At 33.7% G+C, this 19,195-nt stretch overlaps 1 protein-coding gene across 1 annotated transcript in view; it reads right to left on the reverse strand.

Moving 5' to 3' along the window:
• Positions 1–627: 627 nt before the first annotated feature.
• The window catches only part of LOC124369070 (R3H domain-containing protein 4-like), a 31,587-nt gene continuing 13,019 nt past the window's right edge, over positions 628–19,195 (reverse strand). Inside the window, exons 4-7 of the mRNA XM_046826783.1 lie at positions 13,631–13,840; positions 9,426–9,567; positions 6,776–6,881; positions 628–792 (exon numbers count right to left, since the gene is read on the reverse strand). Of these exons, the coding sequence (XP_046682739.1) occupies positions 789–792; positions 6,776–6,881; positions 9,426–9,567; positions 13,631–13,840 (462 nt within the window). The 3' untranslated portion in view covers positions 628–788. The remainder of the gene's footprint in view (positions 793–6,775; positions 6,882–9,425; positions 9,568–13,630; positions 13,841–19,195) is intronic.

Here is a 19,195-nt window from a genome sequence, read left to right on the forward strand (position 1 = left end):
GGGCTGATATCTGTGGCTGCACATAGTACTAGCGCATTTGAGAGGGGTCCATACCACTTGGGTGCAAAAGCTTTCAATGCATTGCCATTGAATATTAAAAATGAGCAAAATCTACGTTTATTTAAAAAAAAAAATAAAGACACACTTTCTTGATAAATGTTTCTACTGTGTAAGAGATTTGTTAAGTTAGATATAGTTTTAGTATTTTGACATGTAATGTAAAAATGTATTTTGCATTTACGAATAAAGATCTTGAAACATTTCTTAAAAGGAAAGTGGTCAAAACGTAAAACTCAAGTGTTAAAAATTTAAAACACATTCTCTAAAATGAGCCCCCAAAATGAAACAAGAATCGGTGATGAATACCATTACTTGTGAATAAACACATTTGATGGGTTACTTATGGTTTCCAATACACCAATAATATGTTGGAAGATGCTAAACTATCTTAACATAGAATTTTTTAGCAACATTTAAATTTAATACATTGAAATGTATTAGTGTACATTAGTTTACTATATGGCCTAATGGGTGTTGGGAAACCAATTTTTCATCCCGTTTTTCATCCTATATATATATATATATATATATATATATATATATATATATATATATATATATAGTCAGAATTCGTTTACTTTACATTTTAATTCATTACCAACATTTATAACATTCTTAAATGAAGAACCACCCAAAACCCAATATTAGATGGACTATGTAGATTTTTTAAATGCCGGATGAAAAAGCTGATAGTCTGTTGGGCAGACTGCAAGACTGGTAAAACGGCATTACCTGTAACACATTAATGTATATGTTAATGTCATTTTATTTTAACCCGAAAAAACTCAATTTATATTTACTTATATTTACTTAATTTAATTATACATTTATTATTAAAAAGAGAATCAATCATGCATGTGAAAAAACCGGGCTACACACAAGAAACAGACGTGACTATAAATAGTACAAAACAAAGAACAATATTACTGTACTTCTATCATATAAGTTCTTCGGTTCACTGTTAAACCAAAACTTATTTGTTGATTGATGCTTAACAGCCAGGCTTAAGGTTTTAATTGTGTTAGCTATTTATTACTCTCTGAAAAAGCAAACTCTTGTAGTATGATTAAAATTATTTTAATCTAGAATTAAAATAGGCTTTTATATGTTCAATAATTATTTTGTTTTTTTCCTGATGGAAAAGGACGGTTTGTCCCCGCGCTTAGTCCTAAAAAGGACCTTTGCGCCTCCCTCACTTAAATTTGTGTCCTCAAAAACTGAGGCTTTTACAGAAGCCTATCAGATTTGAGGGCTCCTGTTCTCTGATATCCTTGGGGCTGAGGAGATATGCTCCCAGGAATCTTTTCAGAATTTTTGAAATGACAGGACAATTTAACCAAATATGCTCTAATGATTCCTCCTCTTCTCCACAGAGTCTACATTCGTCAGTCTGACTAAGGCCCACCCTCATAAGATGTTTGTTTAGGGGGCCATGTTCTGTCAACATCCCTAATATTAGTCTTATATCCTCCTTACTCTGATCTAGGAGAGTTGCCCACCCTTTAGCGTAAGGAGAGATAAACATTTTAGATAGTCTTAATCCTAAAGCTCTTCTTCAATTAATATTTCTTATCCTCTTTTCCCAATCTTTTACAAGTGCTTTGCTGTTGGAGAAAGCTATCCCGCAGCCTGGCTCAGGCCCCACCATTATGGACTCCACTCCCGTTTTGGCAACGATGTCTGCTTTTTCATTTCCATGAATGCCCTCATGGCCCGGCACCCAACCGAGTGTTACTCTGTTATTCGTAGCCAGCTCAAATAGAGCATCCTTACGTTCCCAGACTGCTTCGAGTCAAAAGAACAGGTATCAAGTGCTTTTAGTGCAGCCTGGCTATCAGATAGTATCAAGTATTTTGCTCCTTTTGTCCTCATTTGTATGAGCCTTCTGGAGCATGATTCTATTGCCATGACTACCGCTTGAAAGACCGTGGCATGTTTTCCTAGGGGCATTGCTATGTTAACTCCTGGTCCGTATCCCACCCTAGTGTCAAGGCGTGAACCATGTGTGTGAAACTTCAAGACTCCTATTGTAGGGTAGGCCTCCTTTTTAATCAATTTCTCCCTTCCGTCGATTGAGACAGTATATGGTTTTTTAAAGGAGTATTTCTTAACCATTGCTTCTGACACACTGGTTAGCATTTCAGCCTCAGGAAATTCCTGCATTATCGTCATGTGACCTTCTAAGGAGGTAGTATTTATTACCTTTCTTCCTAGAAGCTTCATTGTGCTTAAAGTGGCTGTCCCCATCACCTCCTGCCCCAGAGTAGTGTATCCCAGGACCACTTTAATTGCTAGTGTTGGGCAGGAGCTCACCACTCCTGTATTGCTTAAACAAGCTAGCCTTTGAAGACTCTGAAGCCTCTTAGCAGCTGTTGTTTGTTTTACTTTCGGCCACCACACTAAAGCAGCATATGTGACCATCGGTTTTATTATATTTTCATAAATCCAATAATCATTTTGGGTTTCAATCCCAATTTAAATCCAAAGAGTCTCTTACAGGCCTCAATAATTATCATGCTAGCTATTTTAGATTACATTGTGCGACTGATGAAAACTTACCAACTCGACACTTGCAATTATATAGTGCAAATTTGATGAAAATGTAATAGAGAAAGATTTTAAACATGAATTCAATATGTGGCCATCAAAACGATATTTTTACTAATATACCACAGCTCTACAATCCCTTAACGTGTGTAATGCAATTGCCACACAGATTCTGGAATTCTGCTAAATCTTTGCAACGATCTCTACAAAATACGATGCATATTGTGTAGGGGAAGGGGAGCCTTGACTGATACTTCCAGTCCTGTAAAATCAATTTGTATTCTTTAAAGCATTATGATAACTCATTGTTAAAATGTTAATGTACTAGAATGCTTGCTAAATTATTTGTTATGATGTGTAATGAAGTGTTGCAATTCATATAATATTAATATTAATAGAATTCTTTGTTGAATTAGGTTGGTTAAGTTTTATTAATATCAATTTACAGAAACCGTTACACTGTAATAATATTATTTTGTTTCATCCTATGTATTTTGTTTTTATTCATTTTATGTTTAAGGTTTAACTGAATATAATATAGAAATGTATGTATTTATGTGAGTTATTTAAAAAAAAATATTATTTTATTTGCTCTACAATACACATAAGTTTTTAAAGTATCACATAAACGGCAACAGCAATGCACTGTTCACTCAAATCGATACTGCACCATTCTCATGTAGGCCCAGCTATACAAAAATTAATAGTAGCTTTGACTAATAGACTGCTTATCCACATAGGGGTTGAGTGGTACAAATTTTATGAGGTTATAGCATTTCCATGAGGAAATGTTTAGATAGCGCTATCAAGCTAAATCTTTTGCTAGGAGATGTAATCCATTTGAATTTTCTGATCTCATTTGAGGAATCATATTTAAGTATTGGGTATTTTTAATTATTGCTATTTTAATTACAAATGTTATTCATATAATTTAAAAATGAGATGCTTAATCATTAAACTTGTAACATATTTTATAAATATTTAGTCTTAATCGCATCAATAGTTAAGCAGTTCAGAATTTTCAAAGTTGCTGTTTGGTCGAAAAGCGCCAAAAACCAGTACCTTTTTTTGCTGTTATCAAAATAAAAAGTAGAAATTACCATTTGTAAATGATTTTCTTTATATGTTTAAACACAGAAATAAACAAGCTAAACTTTAATGCACAACTCCCGATATTGTAGCATTACTAGTAAGTTAGTTCATGGTCAATGTTCAACTTAGTTATCTATACTTTTTGATCCAAGAGTAGTAGGCAGTGCGGCTGAGGATTCCCTTAAGAATAATAATATTTATTGATATACATACACAAACCTATGTACATAACAGTCTGCCGCCCTCATTCTGTCACAACCTTATAATGGCAAGACTCGTGAGTTACATAACGTATTATAATGCTTTGTTAGTATTTTATTATGAATATGAAAAATTAAATTTTAAATTTCGCCGCTCTGAGCACCAGTATAGAAGAGCACGTGTTTAAATACTAGCTCTATAGCATTGCATTTCCCACCAGATCACAACAAATGGACAAGAGAATGATAGGCTTAGGAATAATTCAAAAGAAATGTTAACAAAGCATATTTAAAATTTAGCAACTATGGAAACATACTTTTCACTGCATATTATAATCTTGCCAGAGTAAAGCTTATCACTTTATTTAAGATCAAAATATGGTTTTTGATTTTTACTCACTTCAAGCAAAGGAAAATACTTGAAAACTTGAATAAACTAGCAACTGTGACCAGATGTGACCTGTGGATTTAGAATCAGTGATAGACCTCAGAAGGAGCATGCGTGTGAGCACTTCACACAATTACAGCTCATATTGAGGTTGTTTTGAGGACTTTACCTGAAAATTTCATTTCAATAACGGTCTCTGAGCTAGTTAGGTATGTAAAAGTGTAAACAAAATCAATAGGTGCATTCAGTTTAGAACCAAAAAAGTCTTTGAACTCTTTAAAATAGATTCTGAGTATTAGAAGGACCAGTGTTTACCAAACGCTCATAATCCAAAGACTAGATTAGCTGTCAATAAAAACTAAACATCTGGTTCAACTATTCAGATATACCCTCGAATAGTTCTTCACCCGGAGAAGATTATTCTTATACAATGATCATTCATTAAGTAACTAGATATATCACTGTACCTCCAAAAGGTGTTGTTTAATCAATACAAGAACAGTGTATCAGGTTGGCATCCTTGTTATTCATTTATCATTATGTACTTTGAGAGTACTTGGTAAGAACTAGACATGTCACCTGTACCTCCGAAAGATGTTATTTAATCAATACTATAGTTTCAGTGTATCAGGTTGGCATCCTTGTTACTTGTTTGTCATTAGATGTTTGAGAGTACTTAGTAAACATAACCTCAAATGAGATCAGTTAATAATGGTGAGTAAACTCGAGCATTGCACTATACAAGAATAACACTCAGTAATTGGACCTTTAATTGTACTGGTGTGAAAGTGTATGGAAATTATTGATTGAACCGTTTAAACATTTACAAATGAGTAGAACAATTTCAAATTTGTAGTGTGTCTGTTACAAGCAACAAAGTGAATGACCGGTTAAGTTGCAAACTCTCTCCCTCAAATTTCTTATCAACATGTTCATTCAGGAATATATGTATATTACTAAATAGTGTGCATACTAAATAGTACATACTAAATTTATATAAAGTATGTTTACATTAATTTTAGTAATTTAATAAACCAATATTTGTTTTTTTACATGATCAATTGTTTTTAAAAAGTTTGGTTAGATTTCCTTGCGTTATATTCAAACTTGTTTTTATCCATAAAAGCAACCAGATTTGCATTATTAACCTATTGCAATTATTCTCCAGAACAAAACAGTGTAAGGTTTAAAGAGATGAAAATGACAAATTACAAAATTGTAGAACATTAAAGATTGTCGTAATTATAGTAGGAAGGGAATTGATTCAATTTGTATTGTTATTTGATGTATCCAAGGATGACGAAACAGCTCACATTATCAGGAACCAAATGAGTTTGACTTACAGTAACAACAAGATTACGAGAGGCTCCGCAAAAGTGTAGAACAAGAGAATATTGCTCCACACAAGAAAAGCAATTCCACTTTTAATGTTCTACAACTTTGTTATTTGTGATTTCTATCCCATGAAACCTGTTATAGTTTTGTTCAGCAGGACGATACTAAGGGGTCCATAACATGAAACTCGTTACTCTGGCCGTTAATTTCACACTTACTGGCACTATTTGGAGAAGAAACTATATCTAAAGTATCTTTTTTAAGTTAGTTAAGAAAGACTAACTTAAAAGTTTTCCGGTAACCATGTTAAAATATGTTCAGTCAACTAATAGGTTTAGATCTTCATCTTTGGTTTTTAATTGTGTGAGGAATGTTTCTATGTGGTGTGAAACAGAAAACTTAGATGTTATTTATGACACTGGCCATGTAATCTTAATAACTAAGATGAATAAGAATGCTTAAAATACTGATATATTATAGATTTGTACACAGCTTATTCCTGCTATTTTCATAACCAGTGTTATATATAATCAACAAAAGTGTCAATTTAGAAGTTTTAATAAGAAACGACTTTTTAATATTGATTTTAACAAAATCAGTGCTTATGATTAAGCAATGGGAATTATACTAAAAAAGCAATTACAAAAACATTTAGTTACATTTTCATGAAATTTTCACTAATTGATTTTACTGTAGTAAATTATTTAATATAAAATGTAAAAAATTCTACTAAAGCAAAAACTTAAATGTCAATTCACTGCACAAAGAAACAATTTAGTTTATACAGAATTATTACTTACATTTTTGAATGTACAATTTTTAAATTCAATTCTCCATACCAGTGTGACAAAATAGAGATTTTAACAATAAATATATTTAACCAACAAACATCTCTCATTAATTTGTATTAAAAGAAATTTTTGCTGCAATCAGTAAAACACTGTATTTTGTTTTTTCTTCCAAACATAATTTAGGGAGTTTACTATGAGAAAAGGATTTAGCTACTATAACAACACTTATTAACTTTGTATCCACACAAAAATTCAACATAAAATGTAATTAATGTAAAGGTGAAATATTCCAATATTCAATTTTTGTAGGACACCATCGTTATTCACTTATTATTTAGTTTTTAAAGAATCAAGTAATTTACCTAATTCCAAGAAACTGAGAAAGAAGGACGGTGGGGGTGACGAAGGTGGATTTGGGATTTGTGACCCTTGTACAGCGATGATCATAACTGATCTGGGAATTGAAACCTGAAAAATATAAATGTTATAGACCAACAATATTGTCATTTGCAAAACAAAATGTATAAAAATTAATTAAATAATGTATTTAACCAAAAAATCTAACAGATCTATTTCTTAGAAATGTTAATCTTTTATGGCCACAAAAAATATATAATATTGATATAAAAGACATCAAACAATGGATAGAATCCAAATAATTAATGTTGATGGAACAGTTTAAATTAAATCTGGCCAGTGCAAAATGCACCCCAAAAAACTAAATTGGATATACTTTGCTAATAATATTAACATGTATAAAATCTCTTTAGCTTGACATTTAATAAAGGTTGCTTGCCTCAAAAGCTGCACATTAACAGTGAGACAAATAATTCAAAATGTATGCTTCTGTTAAATGTTACTGAATCACAATTATTAATACCATTAAAATGTAACTTTAAAAATACAGTTAAACTAAAATGATATGAGACATTTTTTAAATAAGGACCATACATTGCACCATTTTGGATGCAAGAAACTTTACCTCCAGACATGCTTTCAACATTTACAGTTCTAATAGCTAACCTATACATTTCACTATGCATCTTTAAAATGTTGAAAGATTGTTTAACAACCCATCACTTGTGATAATTAAATAATTGAGTCAGTGATGTGTTTCTTGAATGCAAGAAACATTTTGGCTGTAGATCTTCATTGTCAGCTTTATGAAGTGTACAAACTATGCAAAAAAACTAAGGTAAACTATGAAAATTAGTCAGAGAGTTTACGGGTAGCTGTGAAAATGTCCATTATGAAGAATGTTCAAGTTGACCTTCTGTGATCACTGAAGATTTGTTTAATGCAACTGAAAATTTGTGAGGACAGATTCACAATAACCATTCTCTCTAAAGAATTTCCTCAAATGTCTAGGTGAGTCCATAATAAAATTGCAACAGAAAAAGTAAATTCAGATTAATTCGATGGGTACAGTCTCACAGAGGACCAAAAGCAAAAGAGATTGGACAGCTCCTTGACCCTATTAACTCGATGAATACAAATATTATCTCCTATAATGATTTGACTCAACATAATAAATAGGTATCTTATATCACACCTGAATCCAAGCAACAGTTTATGGAATGATAGCACACAATCTCTGCTGTCAAGGTGAAGGTAAAACGCCTTCACAGTGCAAGATCATGGTGGAGTTTATTCCAAAAAGAACCACAAGCAACACAGAAGCCTATTGTGCAATATTGACTAAGCTATATTGAGCTGTTTAGAACAAAACAAGCTGACAAAAGGACCTTGTTACTTCACAATAATGAAAGACCCCACACCGCTGTTAAGACTCTGGAAATTATTGCCTCACTTAGCTGGGAAGTTTTGAATCAGCCGCAGTATAGCCCTTATCTTATTCCAAGTTATTTCACTTTTTCAGCACTTGAAATATCATCTTGGCGGAAGACAAATCAACGATAATGAAGAAGTAAAAATGGCCATGACTCCTGGCTGTCAAAGCAGGTGCCAAATTTATTTGAAGAGGGATTCCAACAATTATTTTAAGGTATTCATTTAAGAAATCATTGATCAATGCTGACCTTAATATGCTGACTGTGGTAGACACGACAGTGCTTCCTGTCTTATTACAATACTTATCATCACTCAAGATAGAGCTGCAGTGAAAATGTTAAACAAATATCCACATTGGCCAGTCAATAATAGCCTTAAGATCAGTATAAAAAAGTTATGTCCTTCATCTGCCACCGTAAAATGGAATAAAGACACCCAGTGAGAGTGGTGAGTGCTTGTCAGAGCCTAAAGTAAAAACCCTAGATGTAATACTTGATAGTGACCTTTCTTTTTCTGATTATATTATTCATGCTATGCAGAATGCTGTTGAGAGACTGAAAGGTCTGTATAGATTTAGGAACATGATGCCATGATCTATCAAGCTACAGCTTATTCACTCTTTGTTTCTTTCAGTGTTTTATTATTGTTTGCACACTTATAGCATATCGAGAGAGGATAGCAATAGAACACAGAGAATACAAAACACGGCAATTTGCTACGTATTTAAATTGGCACATCTTTAACATTTCCTCAAATTGGCAAGACAATATGTAGTGTAGTGACCGGCTGCAAGATGCATTTAATAATTCAGTCTTGAGTCTAGAGTACCGTAGTACTTATGTGTGATTAGTTATACATATGATGTTACGTATACAAGTGTTCATTAGGCCTAAACAAGAAAAAAGTCTGAAAACATTTTATTTCTTTATTATAATTTTAACAATAATTAACAATCTCTTATGTGATACTTGCACTGTTATAAACATTTCTGCAGCAATCATTCAAGTTTTGTCAAGTTGTGTCTTTATTTGCACAGTGATTGATTTTTCATGCAGCATCAAATTTCTTATTTCTTTGAGTCACAGTTGCTCCAAGCAGTAAAAAAACTTACCTAGGCGTGGTTTAAAAAATGTATATTAGATATTTGTTGGAACTGAAAAAATAAGAAAAGTGTAACATATTTAGTTGTTAATATATTAATAAGAAAAAAATCAAACTTACTTTGAGAGCAGAGATCAAGGTATTGAGCAAGGCCATGGATAACCTTTCTATCGTCATTATTCAGAGGATCTGACACGTAATGGCCTTCAGGCTCACTTTCAAAAAACTCAATAAGACGAGGTTCAAGGTTTAACAAGGTTGTCTGAAACACAACATCAGGAACACTATCACACATAAATATAATTTAAACTTACCGGATAATAATCATCTCTATACATGATACCCATCAGTTTTTAACTGTCCACTAATGAAAAATTTTTAACCTACAAATAAAAAGAGATTTCACAAGCAGCCTTTAAGATGTACTGCGGTAAGAAGTGTAAGAAATAAACTATACAATTTTTCAATAACTTGATTAAGAAGAAGTTTTTGTTGGTAATTGCACTCGATGTTATTTGCAACTAGAAATTAAAACTCACTCATTATGCTATAGCAATGCTTTTTTATAGTAATGCCATTATTTTAATCTTGCTATTTCTTAAGCTATTTGAGATTTTTGCTAACACACTACCAACAAATGAATGTGGATGAAGAATGGAAGCTAAGATGTACATTCTAATAAGGACAACATTACCCCTTACTCCAAGAAAACCTTCAACTTTTCCGCTGCAATTTAAAAAAATTGCCACTTGTATCTTATCAGAGCTCTTACCATTAATCGCACAAGTGAGAATTGCGCAAGCCTAATCACGGCAACTCACAGCGATCGGTCCCAGCGCGATTTAGAGCAGTTTCACACAGGACACAAAATGCAGATAAAAGCTGTTGGCTAAAGCAGCGAAATCGCCAACCCTTTTAGACAGCCAACACAAATTTCGGGGTTCTACTGCAATTCAAGTTCCCCTTCCCAGCCTCATTCAGCAGTAGTGTCTAGTGCCAAAACCGACCAGTGCTCTATGAAAGCTTTCAGCGTTGAAGATGCTGTACAAGAGTCTCATCAAAAAAAGTAAAAGTGCCTGCTGGAAAACGCTAGTGAAGGAAGTGGGCAACTCGAATCCTTGGGGCTTCGTATACAAATTCGGAACCGATAAGTTACAATTACAAAACGTGCTTTCAAGTTTGAGAGTACGCAAATTGGTCTACGCAGGACAATGGACTTGTTCCATTGACAAAACACTGAATCTGCTTCTGGAAAACCTAGTACCTCCTGATTGTTTTGTCCCTAATATTAAATACGAGGGCTGTTTTTTTTTTCAACTTCCGATGTGGTATAAAAATAAAACTAGGGAGAGTAATTAAATAAATTTACTATCAAAAGTTAGGTACATTATTAGTTACTTTTCAACATAATCGCCATTTAAATTGAGGCATTTTTCATACCTGGGTACAAGCTTCTTAATACCTTCTTCATAGAAGTTTGCCGCCAGTGATTTGAGATGGTTTTTCACGGCGTCTCGCAGCGCGTCGTCTGTTCGGAAGCTCTGCCCTCCTAGCATCTTCTTCAGTTCCGGGAAAAGGTGATAGTCACTCGGCGCTAAGTCAGGACTATACTCTGGATGGTCAAAAAACATCCCATTTAAAAACCGTCAAGAAGACGCTTTGTCAAAGCAGCACTGTGAGGACGGGCGTTGTCATGAATGAGCACTACTCCCGATGTGAGCATTCCTCTCCTTTTGTTCTGGATAGCTCTCCGCAAACGTTGTAACGTACCGCAGTATCCTTCCGCATTGATTGTGGTACCTGGCTCTAAAAACTCAACAAGCAATACACCTTTTTGATCCCAAAACACGGTGGCCATAATCTTTTTGTTGTTGAAAGTTTTTTTTTTGAATTTTTTGGGTTTGTTTGGAGAGTTTGAATGCATCCATTGTTGGGACTGCTGTTTCGTTTCTGGGGTGTCGTACAGAACCCATGTCCCATCTCCTGTCACGATTTTGATCAAAAAAATCTTCGCCATCAGCTTCATAACGGTTCAGAAAAGATGTTGCTGACGCCATTCACCGAGCTTTGTGGTCATCAGACAACATCTTCGGCACCCATCGCGCACAAAGTTTTTTGTAGCCTAACTTGTCAGTTACGATAGAGTATAGGGCTGACCTTGAAATCTCAGGAAACTGATTGGATAGCTCCGTAATCGTAGGCTAAACCTTCGATTGCTTCTTACACTTTGGTCAACTCGATCAACGAGGTCTTCGTTTGCGACCGACTTTCGTCCTTGCCCCCCTTCATCATGAATGTCAACTCGTCCATCTTTAAATTTCCTACACCAATCACGCACTGCACTGTCACTCATAAAGCTTTCACCGTATACTCGTTCCATTCTACGGTGAATTTCTGCTGCAGATAACCTTTCAGCTTGCAAGAAACGAATGAAACTTCTCAACTCACACTTGGCGGGAGATTCTATCAAGGTAGCCATGTTTATGTGTCGCTAGATAAATTGGAAATGGCGTCGGCCGTTTGAAAATGAGTGAGGTTGTAGTGGGAGAGGTGCGCAGTCGACTGCCGCGCATTGCTGGCCGATACCGCTTGCCCAACTATCTAGCGGCACGATCGGAAGTTGAAAAAAAAACAGCCCTCGTATAAAGTAAAACATCATTAATTTGAGCACATAGTATTTTAGTAAGTAAAATTATTTTTGAACTTGTAAGAATATTAGAATAATATGACCTTACTGATAATTATGTTTAAATCTAAGTAACGTCAAACTTAGTAAACAGTCTTGTTGAATAAATTGAATTGAGTTTTAGATCAAATAAACTAAAATTTACCTAACTGATAAAACTAGGGATGTGATTATTTGATGGGTTAAAGCCTGTTTCAAATACTCGAAACTTCAGATAAAGCGTATTACAATTAAAAATTTGCTTGTGTACCCGCCTACAGCAAGGGTTCGAATTCACTGTTCATAGCCTTAGAGTGTAATAATTTTAATCAGTTCCTAACAGAAAGCAAGTAAGCATAATAGCGTGTAAACTACCCAGTCTATCTTTGTCTAATAGGAAATTCTATAAAGTACCACAAATTTATTAATTGTTAAAACATAACAATATTTTGTTTAACACGCGAGAGATCGCGCCCGTGGCAGTTTGCCGTGCTTTTTTGCTTTCTTTATATTTTCGTTTGCAGTGATGCCCCAGGATAACAGGGTCTCGTTTTATCCCCCCAGTACATCCCTGCGTCTGACCTTGAAAACCGTTAGTCTGTCGCCGGCTTTGTTTGCGAGTGGTGGAATTTTTGTTGTAGCTCTGCACCTGCCGCGGCAATATGCCTTCGCGCGATCTCTCCCATAGTGCATTCTGTTAAAGCTATGGACACTGACTAAGCTAAAGACATTGATTTTCGAATACAGACACACTTCTTCAGTTAGCTTAGACGATAATGTCCACTGAAACAAAATTAGTAAACTGGTACTAATTTAGGGGTTTTTATATTTTAACTTTTTATAAAACTTAGAAAGAAATTTTAATTTTTCGTTAACATTTATAATTTTTCTTTTATATAAAATAGATTTCTTCATTTGTACATAATATTTTATTGAATTAGTAATATTTTGCCTAAATATTGATTTATTATAGTATAACGTTTTTGAGGCAATTTGTTTTGTTTTAAGGAAATATACATATTAAAAAAATTATTTCTTCCTCATATTAAAATACTTTATTGTAATAAAACGTTTCATTTAAAAGCCTAATTTATATTATTGCGGGAAATTGCTCACACGTGACCTTTTTCGTACCAAAAGTCACCAATTCCGAACCAAATATATAGTGTATCATAATAATATTTCTCTTTGTTATAACTTAAGTGCCCAATTACTTTTATTAGTATATACTGAACGACAGTAATAGAGACAACACACAGTTTTTTTTTGAAACTTTTCTGACCAAATTAAAGCTGCAATTTGAGTAAAAGACGAGCGTGAGCAATTTGCCGTCGCGCGACCTCTCGCGTCCATGAAGTGAGTGCGATCTCTCGCGTGTTAATTATAATACTATATTAACTAGAATAAATTGAAATGATTTATTTTTATTAACAATTGTTTATAAGAATGTTTTATAAGACAAACATTTAAATACATTGTAAGAAAATTCAGTTGAATAGTGTTTTGTTTTATAAGATTTATATTAACTAAATATAAAATTCATTCTTATAATGTATTTCAAATAACAACATTTAGGATATTTGTGTTCCTAATGTACTACTATATCCCAAATTTTATTTAAATTAATTCTAACTCAATACTAGAAAGATTTCATTTTTACCTTAGGCATATTTTCACTGTTTAAAAACTCTTGAACATGAGGACAAATCTTCTTGAAGCACTTTTTGCCCACAGAGGGTTTGCTCTTATTCAAAGAGTTTTCGCCACATCTTTCCTTGGTAGCCCTTTGCTTGGCATGCTCAAGTGTCACTTGACCTGTAAGGAATGTGTGCTGTTCTTCTTCTGGCTGTGAAGTAAAAGACTCCCATATCTGTAATACAACAATTTGTACATGAAGATAAGTGTTATAGAGAGAAGGTAAATACATTATTATAGAGTTTTAGCAATATATTTTTTTTTAACATGGAACATGTAATAATGACTAATGTGTATACTGCAGCTAACAGTGAGTTGATGAAAATTTATCACAAACAATTTTATTCAATTTTAGCCCCGTGCCCCTCCCAACAGTGTTAGTCAAGTTCATGTTTTTTAGATGAGGAAAATTACCTTAGTAATGGCCCAATGTCAGGACCTAACTGGTGAGGTTATCAGTCCAACATAGTACCATCCAACGGGTGTTTTATATTAATGTATTGAATTTACATGAAATAGACACAACCACTGGTTACATGCTTATATTAATGTAAAGTCTCCAACATTGGAACCAATTGCTGAGACACGTACTACTTACTGTTCCATATTTAACCTTGTACTGTTTGATTTAATTAACCATATTTCTGCTATATATTGTAAAAAGTCCTTGTTTAAGTACGTGACAATTATTTATTCAATGTAAACTATAAACTTGTTACAATGGCAAAATATATTGTTTTATATATGGAAAATACAAAGAAACATGCAAAGTCAAGCCTGGAGTTGCGATTTTTGAGAAACATAATTTCTTGCCCACCCCCTTTTCGATTCAGGATTCAATCGAAAAAGATTTCAAAACAGTCGGGATCAAAATTTAAACGAAATCATCAAAATTCGTCGTGATCGTAATTTACAGGTCTCCGAGTGGAAAGGAAGACACCTTCTTTTCAAAATCCAAAAAGTTACTGACATGTCTGCCTAACCAACATCAGCATTTTGTCATTATGGGGGATTTCAACATCGACGCATTGGACAACACTCACCATAAAACGATTTGATTGGTTGATTTACTTAGGTCATTTAACCTTAATTTGCAAAGATTTGACCTTAGTCCAATCTCCAATGAGAATAAAGGCTACAACAAAATCTGCTACCAACAACATCATCACCCAAGTGTCGCAGTGTCTGTGGTGAATACAGCTATATCTGACTACTACGGCCAAGAGACTGTCATTAGTGGGATACAACTTAAAAAGGAGCCCAAAATTAAACAAACAATAACAGACATAAAGCCAGAAAACATCTCTCACCTAAAAATCTTTCTTTCTAAAGAAAGATGGAATTTTCTATATTCATATCAACCCGTAGAGCAACAGTTTAAATTGTTTACCGACACTCTAAATTTCCACGTTAACATCTGCTACCCTACAAAAACGATCAATGCCTGTGAAAAAAATTTAAAAAAACAATAGAATCACACCGGGAATTTCAGTTTCTAGAGAAAGATTAAAATGTATATCCAAAATTTATAAAAACACTTTAAATGAACAGTTCAAAATATTTTTCAGGAATTATAAAAAAATATATAAGAAAGTGGTCCAAGCTGCGAAAGCAAACAATGTTTCCAAATAAATTCTTTCTTCAAAAAACATTTCGAAAACAATTTGGGACATCATAAACAATAAAACAAAAGCACACAAACAAATCAAAAGTCAAATTGGGGATAGGCTTGTGGAGGATGAGACTGAGATTGCCAGTTGGTTTAACGAGTTTTTCGCATCCGTTGCTGATGGGCAAGGTCCTCGGCCATCTGACCTTAAAGTACACCCCTGGCGAAGGCAGAGCCCAGCAGCATCAATGGTGTTGGCAACTGTTGTTGATGATGAGCTTCACCTAATTATCCAGCAGCTCCCAGCCAACAAAATCAAACGACCTCAATCTGATGTCCCCATGGCTCATTAAAAAATGCTGCAATCATTTAGTGAAACCCTTAACTCAATTAGTAAATTATTCATTCCAAACAGGAGTGTTTCCCTCTCTCCTTAAAATTGCAAAAGTTGTCTCAGTTTTAAAGAAAGACGGCCCAGCTTCTATAAATAACTACCGGCCTGTCTTCATTTTGCCAGTATTCAGCATCATTTTTGAAAACCTTTTTTTAATAAGAATGCTTCACTTTTTGGACAGATACAATCAGCTCTCAAATGATCAGTTTGGGTTCAGAAAGGGTAAATTGACAACCAACGCAATCGTTGGTCTTGTCAATATGATTGTAGAGGGGATTGAATGTCGGAACCACATAATGAGTGTGTTCCTGGATCTGTCCAAAGCATTCGACTGCGTTAACCACAATGTACTACTCGACAAACTTGAGTCCCACGGCATTCGAGGCATGCCTTTTATATGGCTTACCTCATTTCTAAGCCACAGATCCCAAGTTGTCCAGATCAAATAAATCATCTAAGCTAATAGATCTTAGCTATGGAGTCTCCCAGGGGTCTATCCTCAGTCCTGTGCTTTTCCTGCTTTATGTCAACGACATAGACATAGAATCATCGCTCCTGTATGGAAGAAAAGTGCAGTTTGCAGATGATAAAACTCTCTTTTTCAACGCAAGATTAAGCAAAGTTTTTTGTTTATATCAACAACTGTGTCCAATACTTCAACAGACTCAACCTCACAATACACTCTTCAAAAAAAACCAACGTTTTAAATTTTTCTTTGCACACTGCAGGCAACCAACATGGAACTGCCATCTTGATGGCTTACTCCACACTGGACGAAGTCAGCACTTCGAAATTTCTAGGAATGTACCTTGATCGAGGACTGACATGGAATGAGCACATTGATCATGTTTGTGCCAAAATCTGCTCAGGCATCTTTGTTCTGAGGTCTTTAGCAAAATACTGCCCGATTCAGGTACTGATTACGGTGCATTATGGCTTGATATACCCCCATCTGGCCTATGGATTGATCCTTTAGCTTGTGCATACACTCAGTTCCAAAGGACTTTCAGACTCCAAAAAAAGCTATTTGAATCATCGCAATAATCAAATTCAGAGAGTCATACAGGCAAGTTTTCAAGAAATTGCAGCTGTTGACTCTGCCATGTCTCTACATATTGGAAACAACTTTGTTTTGTATGAATAAATGTGCCTTAAACAGAGACCAAGATACATACGTGTGAGACACGTAGCAGAGCAAACTACCGAACTGGTAGACACAGAACGGTGGTTTATTAACGCCTGCCCTCATTAAATGCCAAAGGTGTTTAAGACTCGCCTAAAACGCTTCTCAAGCATTTTATAATGCAGGTGAGTTTTTGGCTTTTAACTGGGAGGCCTCCCATTAGAAGACTGACCCCGCTGTTCGAAGTGGCTTGCATTGGCGATGAATGAAAGAGGTGTGATTGTAAAGATTGTATGTGTATTATAGTATGAATGACAGAAATTTTAGGATAACCTTATTAATTGATGTTTGCTATACGATGTAATTATTGTCTCAGCAATAAAACAGATGTGATTTGTCTTTATTTTTTATTTGTTTCTCTTTCTAATTTTGGTTTTTATATTTTCATTTGAAATTATCATCACAATATTGTAAAGTATTTCTTTGAATTTGGTTTATTGAGATATGAAAGAAATATTTTATAAAATTTAGTCCGGGAAATTTTTATGCATTTGTTTTTGCCCACGGCAGATCCCCAACATTCATTGCCATTCACCAATGATAGTTTTCACTGGTTAAAAATTAATTGGAAAAAGCAAAAATTTTAAATGTTAAAAGTTTACAAAAGAAATTTAAATGGATGTGGTTAAACTTTATTTCACAAAATTCACTGGTTTACGTATTTTATATCATCAGAGATATTCTTATTTCCAATCAATAACTGCTGTTTCAGTTCTATAATTTGATATTTAATCCCCTTTTGAAATTGTACAAATCCATTTGTAAAAAAAATCACTGAAAAAGCCATAAGTTACATAAATTTGTGTATGTATTTACACAGGCTTCAACAATGTTAAATCTCTTTCAAGCAATTCAGTTATTAAACAAAGATTGTCTCTCTAATAAAACTATTTTAAACCCAAAAAAACTATTCAAACACATTTAGTGTTTTTTTAAATAGTACAGAATAAATTGCAAAACAATACATTCACTCTGATAAATTTTCTGATAAATTCACTAGTTTGTCTGATAAATTAAATCCATATAAAATGTTATTGTATTAAATGTTATTGTTTTAGCTTAATAATAATCTTAATTTGATAATCCATCCATCACTTATAAATAATTTATATTGTCAAGACACAAAAAAAGCTTTGATTTTCAGATGAATACAGTCATTTCTTTTGTCTGAACAAGACAATTCTGATATAATACAAACACTACTGAGAAGAAACTCTGATTAACTCTCCCTGAGTTGATTCTGCAAACTTTTTAACCCTTCAACAAGTTTTATTTTTAACCAGTCGCCCCTCCTGCACCACATTTTTTTGCTGTTTTTAGCATTTTTTTGAGATGTTTTAGATCTTGCATGATTTAACTAATGTATTTATTATATTACATGAGTTTTTTTAATATATTTTTTTAAAGAACCGTATTTAACCTTATAAAACACTATTTGACTATTTAAACAAATATTTTATCACTTAAAAATAAGTACTTATCTTACTTACATTTTAAAAATTCGTGACAGTATGATATTTCTTGAAGCAGTCTTCAAGACAAAGTCCAGCCTCACATTGTGGACACCAGTAAATTGTATCTCTTCTTTTCCCACTTTACTACATACTGCACAGCTTCTTTGGGGCTTAGCTTTTTTACCAGTGGGGGGAATTTTTTCAATGAAATGTTGCTCTGTCAAACATGCAGGTGGGGCTCAGTAGAGGGTCTTCCATGAATTTGTTTTGACACATCTGTTTGAAATTTTTGTAATATATCTTTTACTAGCCCTAACCTAAATTAAGGTGATCAATACTAGCATGGTTGGATTTACAAATAATGTAGGAGTTCCAAACAGTAATGTTGAGCAACCTTTTGAACAATTTTATGTAACACTTTGTACCGTTTTCTTTCCATTAGATAGTTTTCAAGCATCTGGTCCCTCACATCAACATCTCACATATTTTTATTGTAATCTACCACAATACTAGGTTTCATGACTTCTTTATTATATTTAGTGATTGGTACCATTTCCACATTACGAAAAGTAGAAATCAAAGACACTAATCTCTTGTCACACCACTTGAAAAGCGAAACATCATCAGAACAACACCTTGTAACTCACCTTTTCAAGTCTGTTTTTTCCTTATATTTTTTGTTATAACCTGTCTATTTAATTTTACAGTTCCTGCACAGTCCATTTTGTGATCTTTGAGGAATTTCGCTAAATAAGGGTTGTTTTAAAAATTGTCCATCCATAAAGTGTACCGTATTCCTAGTAATTCTTAAACTAACTCTATAACAATTGCTTCTGTTTTTTGTCTTGCATTGTTTACGAGAGGGCAAGTAAAATTTGATCACAGAAACT

This window comes from Homalodisca vitripennis, chromosome X, assembly GCF_021130785.1.
Source record: "Homalodisca vitripennis isolate AUS2020 chromosome X, UT_GWSS_2.1, whole genome shotgun sequence".
NCBI lineage: Eukaryota > Metazoa > Arthropoda > Insecta > Hemiptera > Cicadellidae > Homalodisca > Homalodisca vitripennis.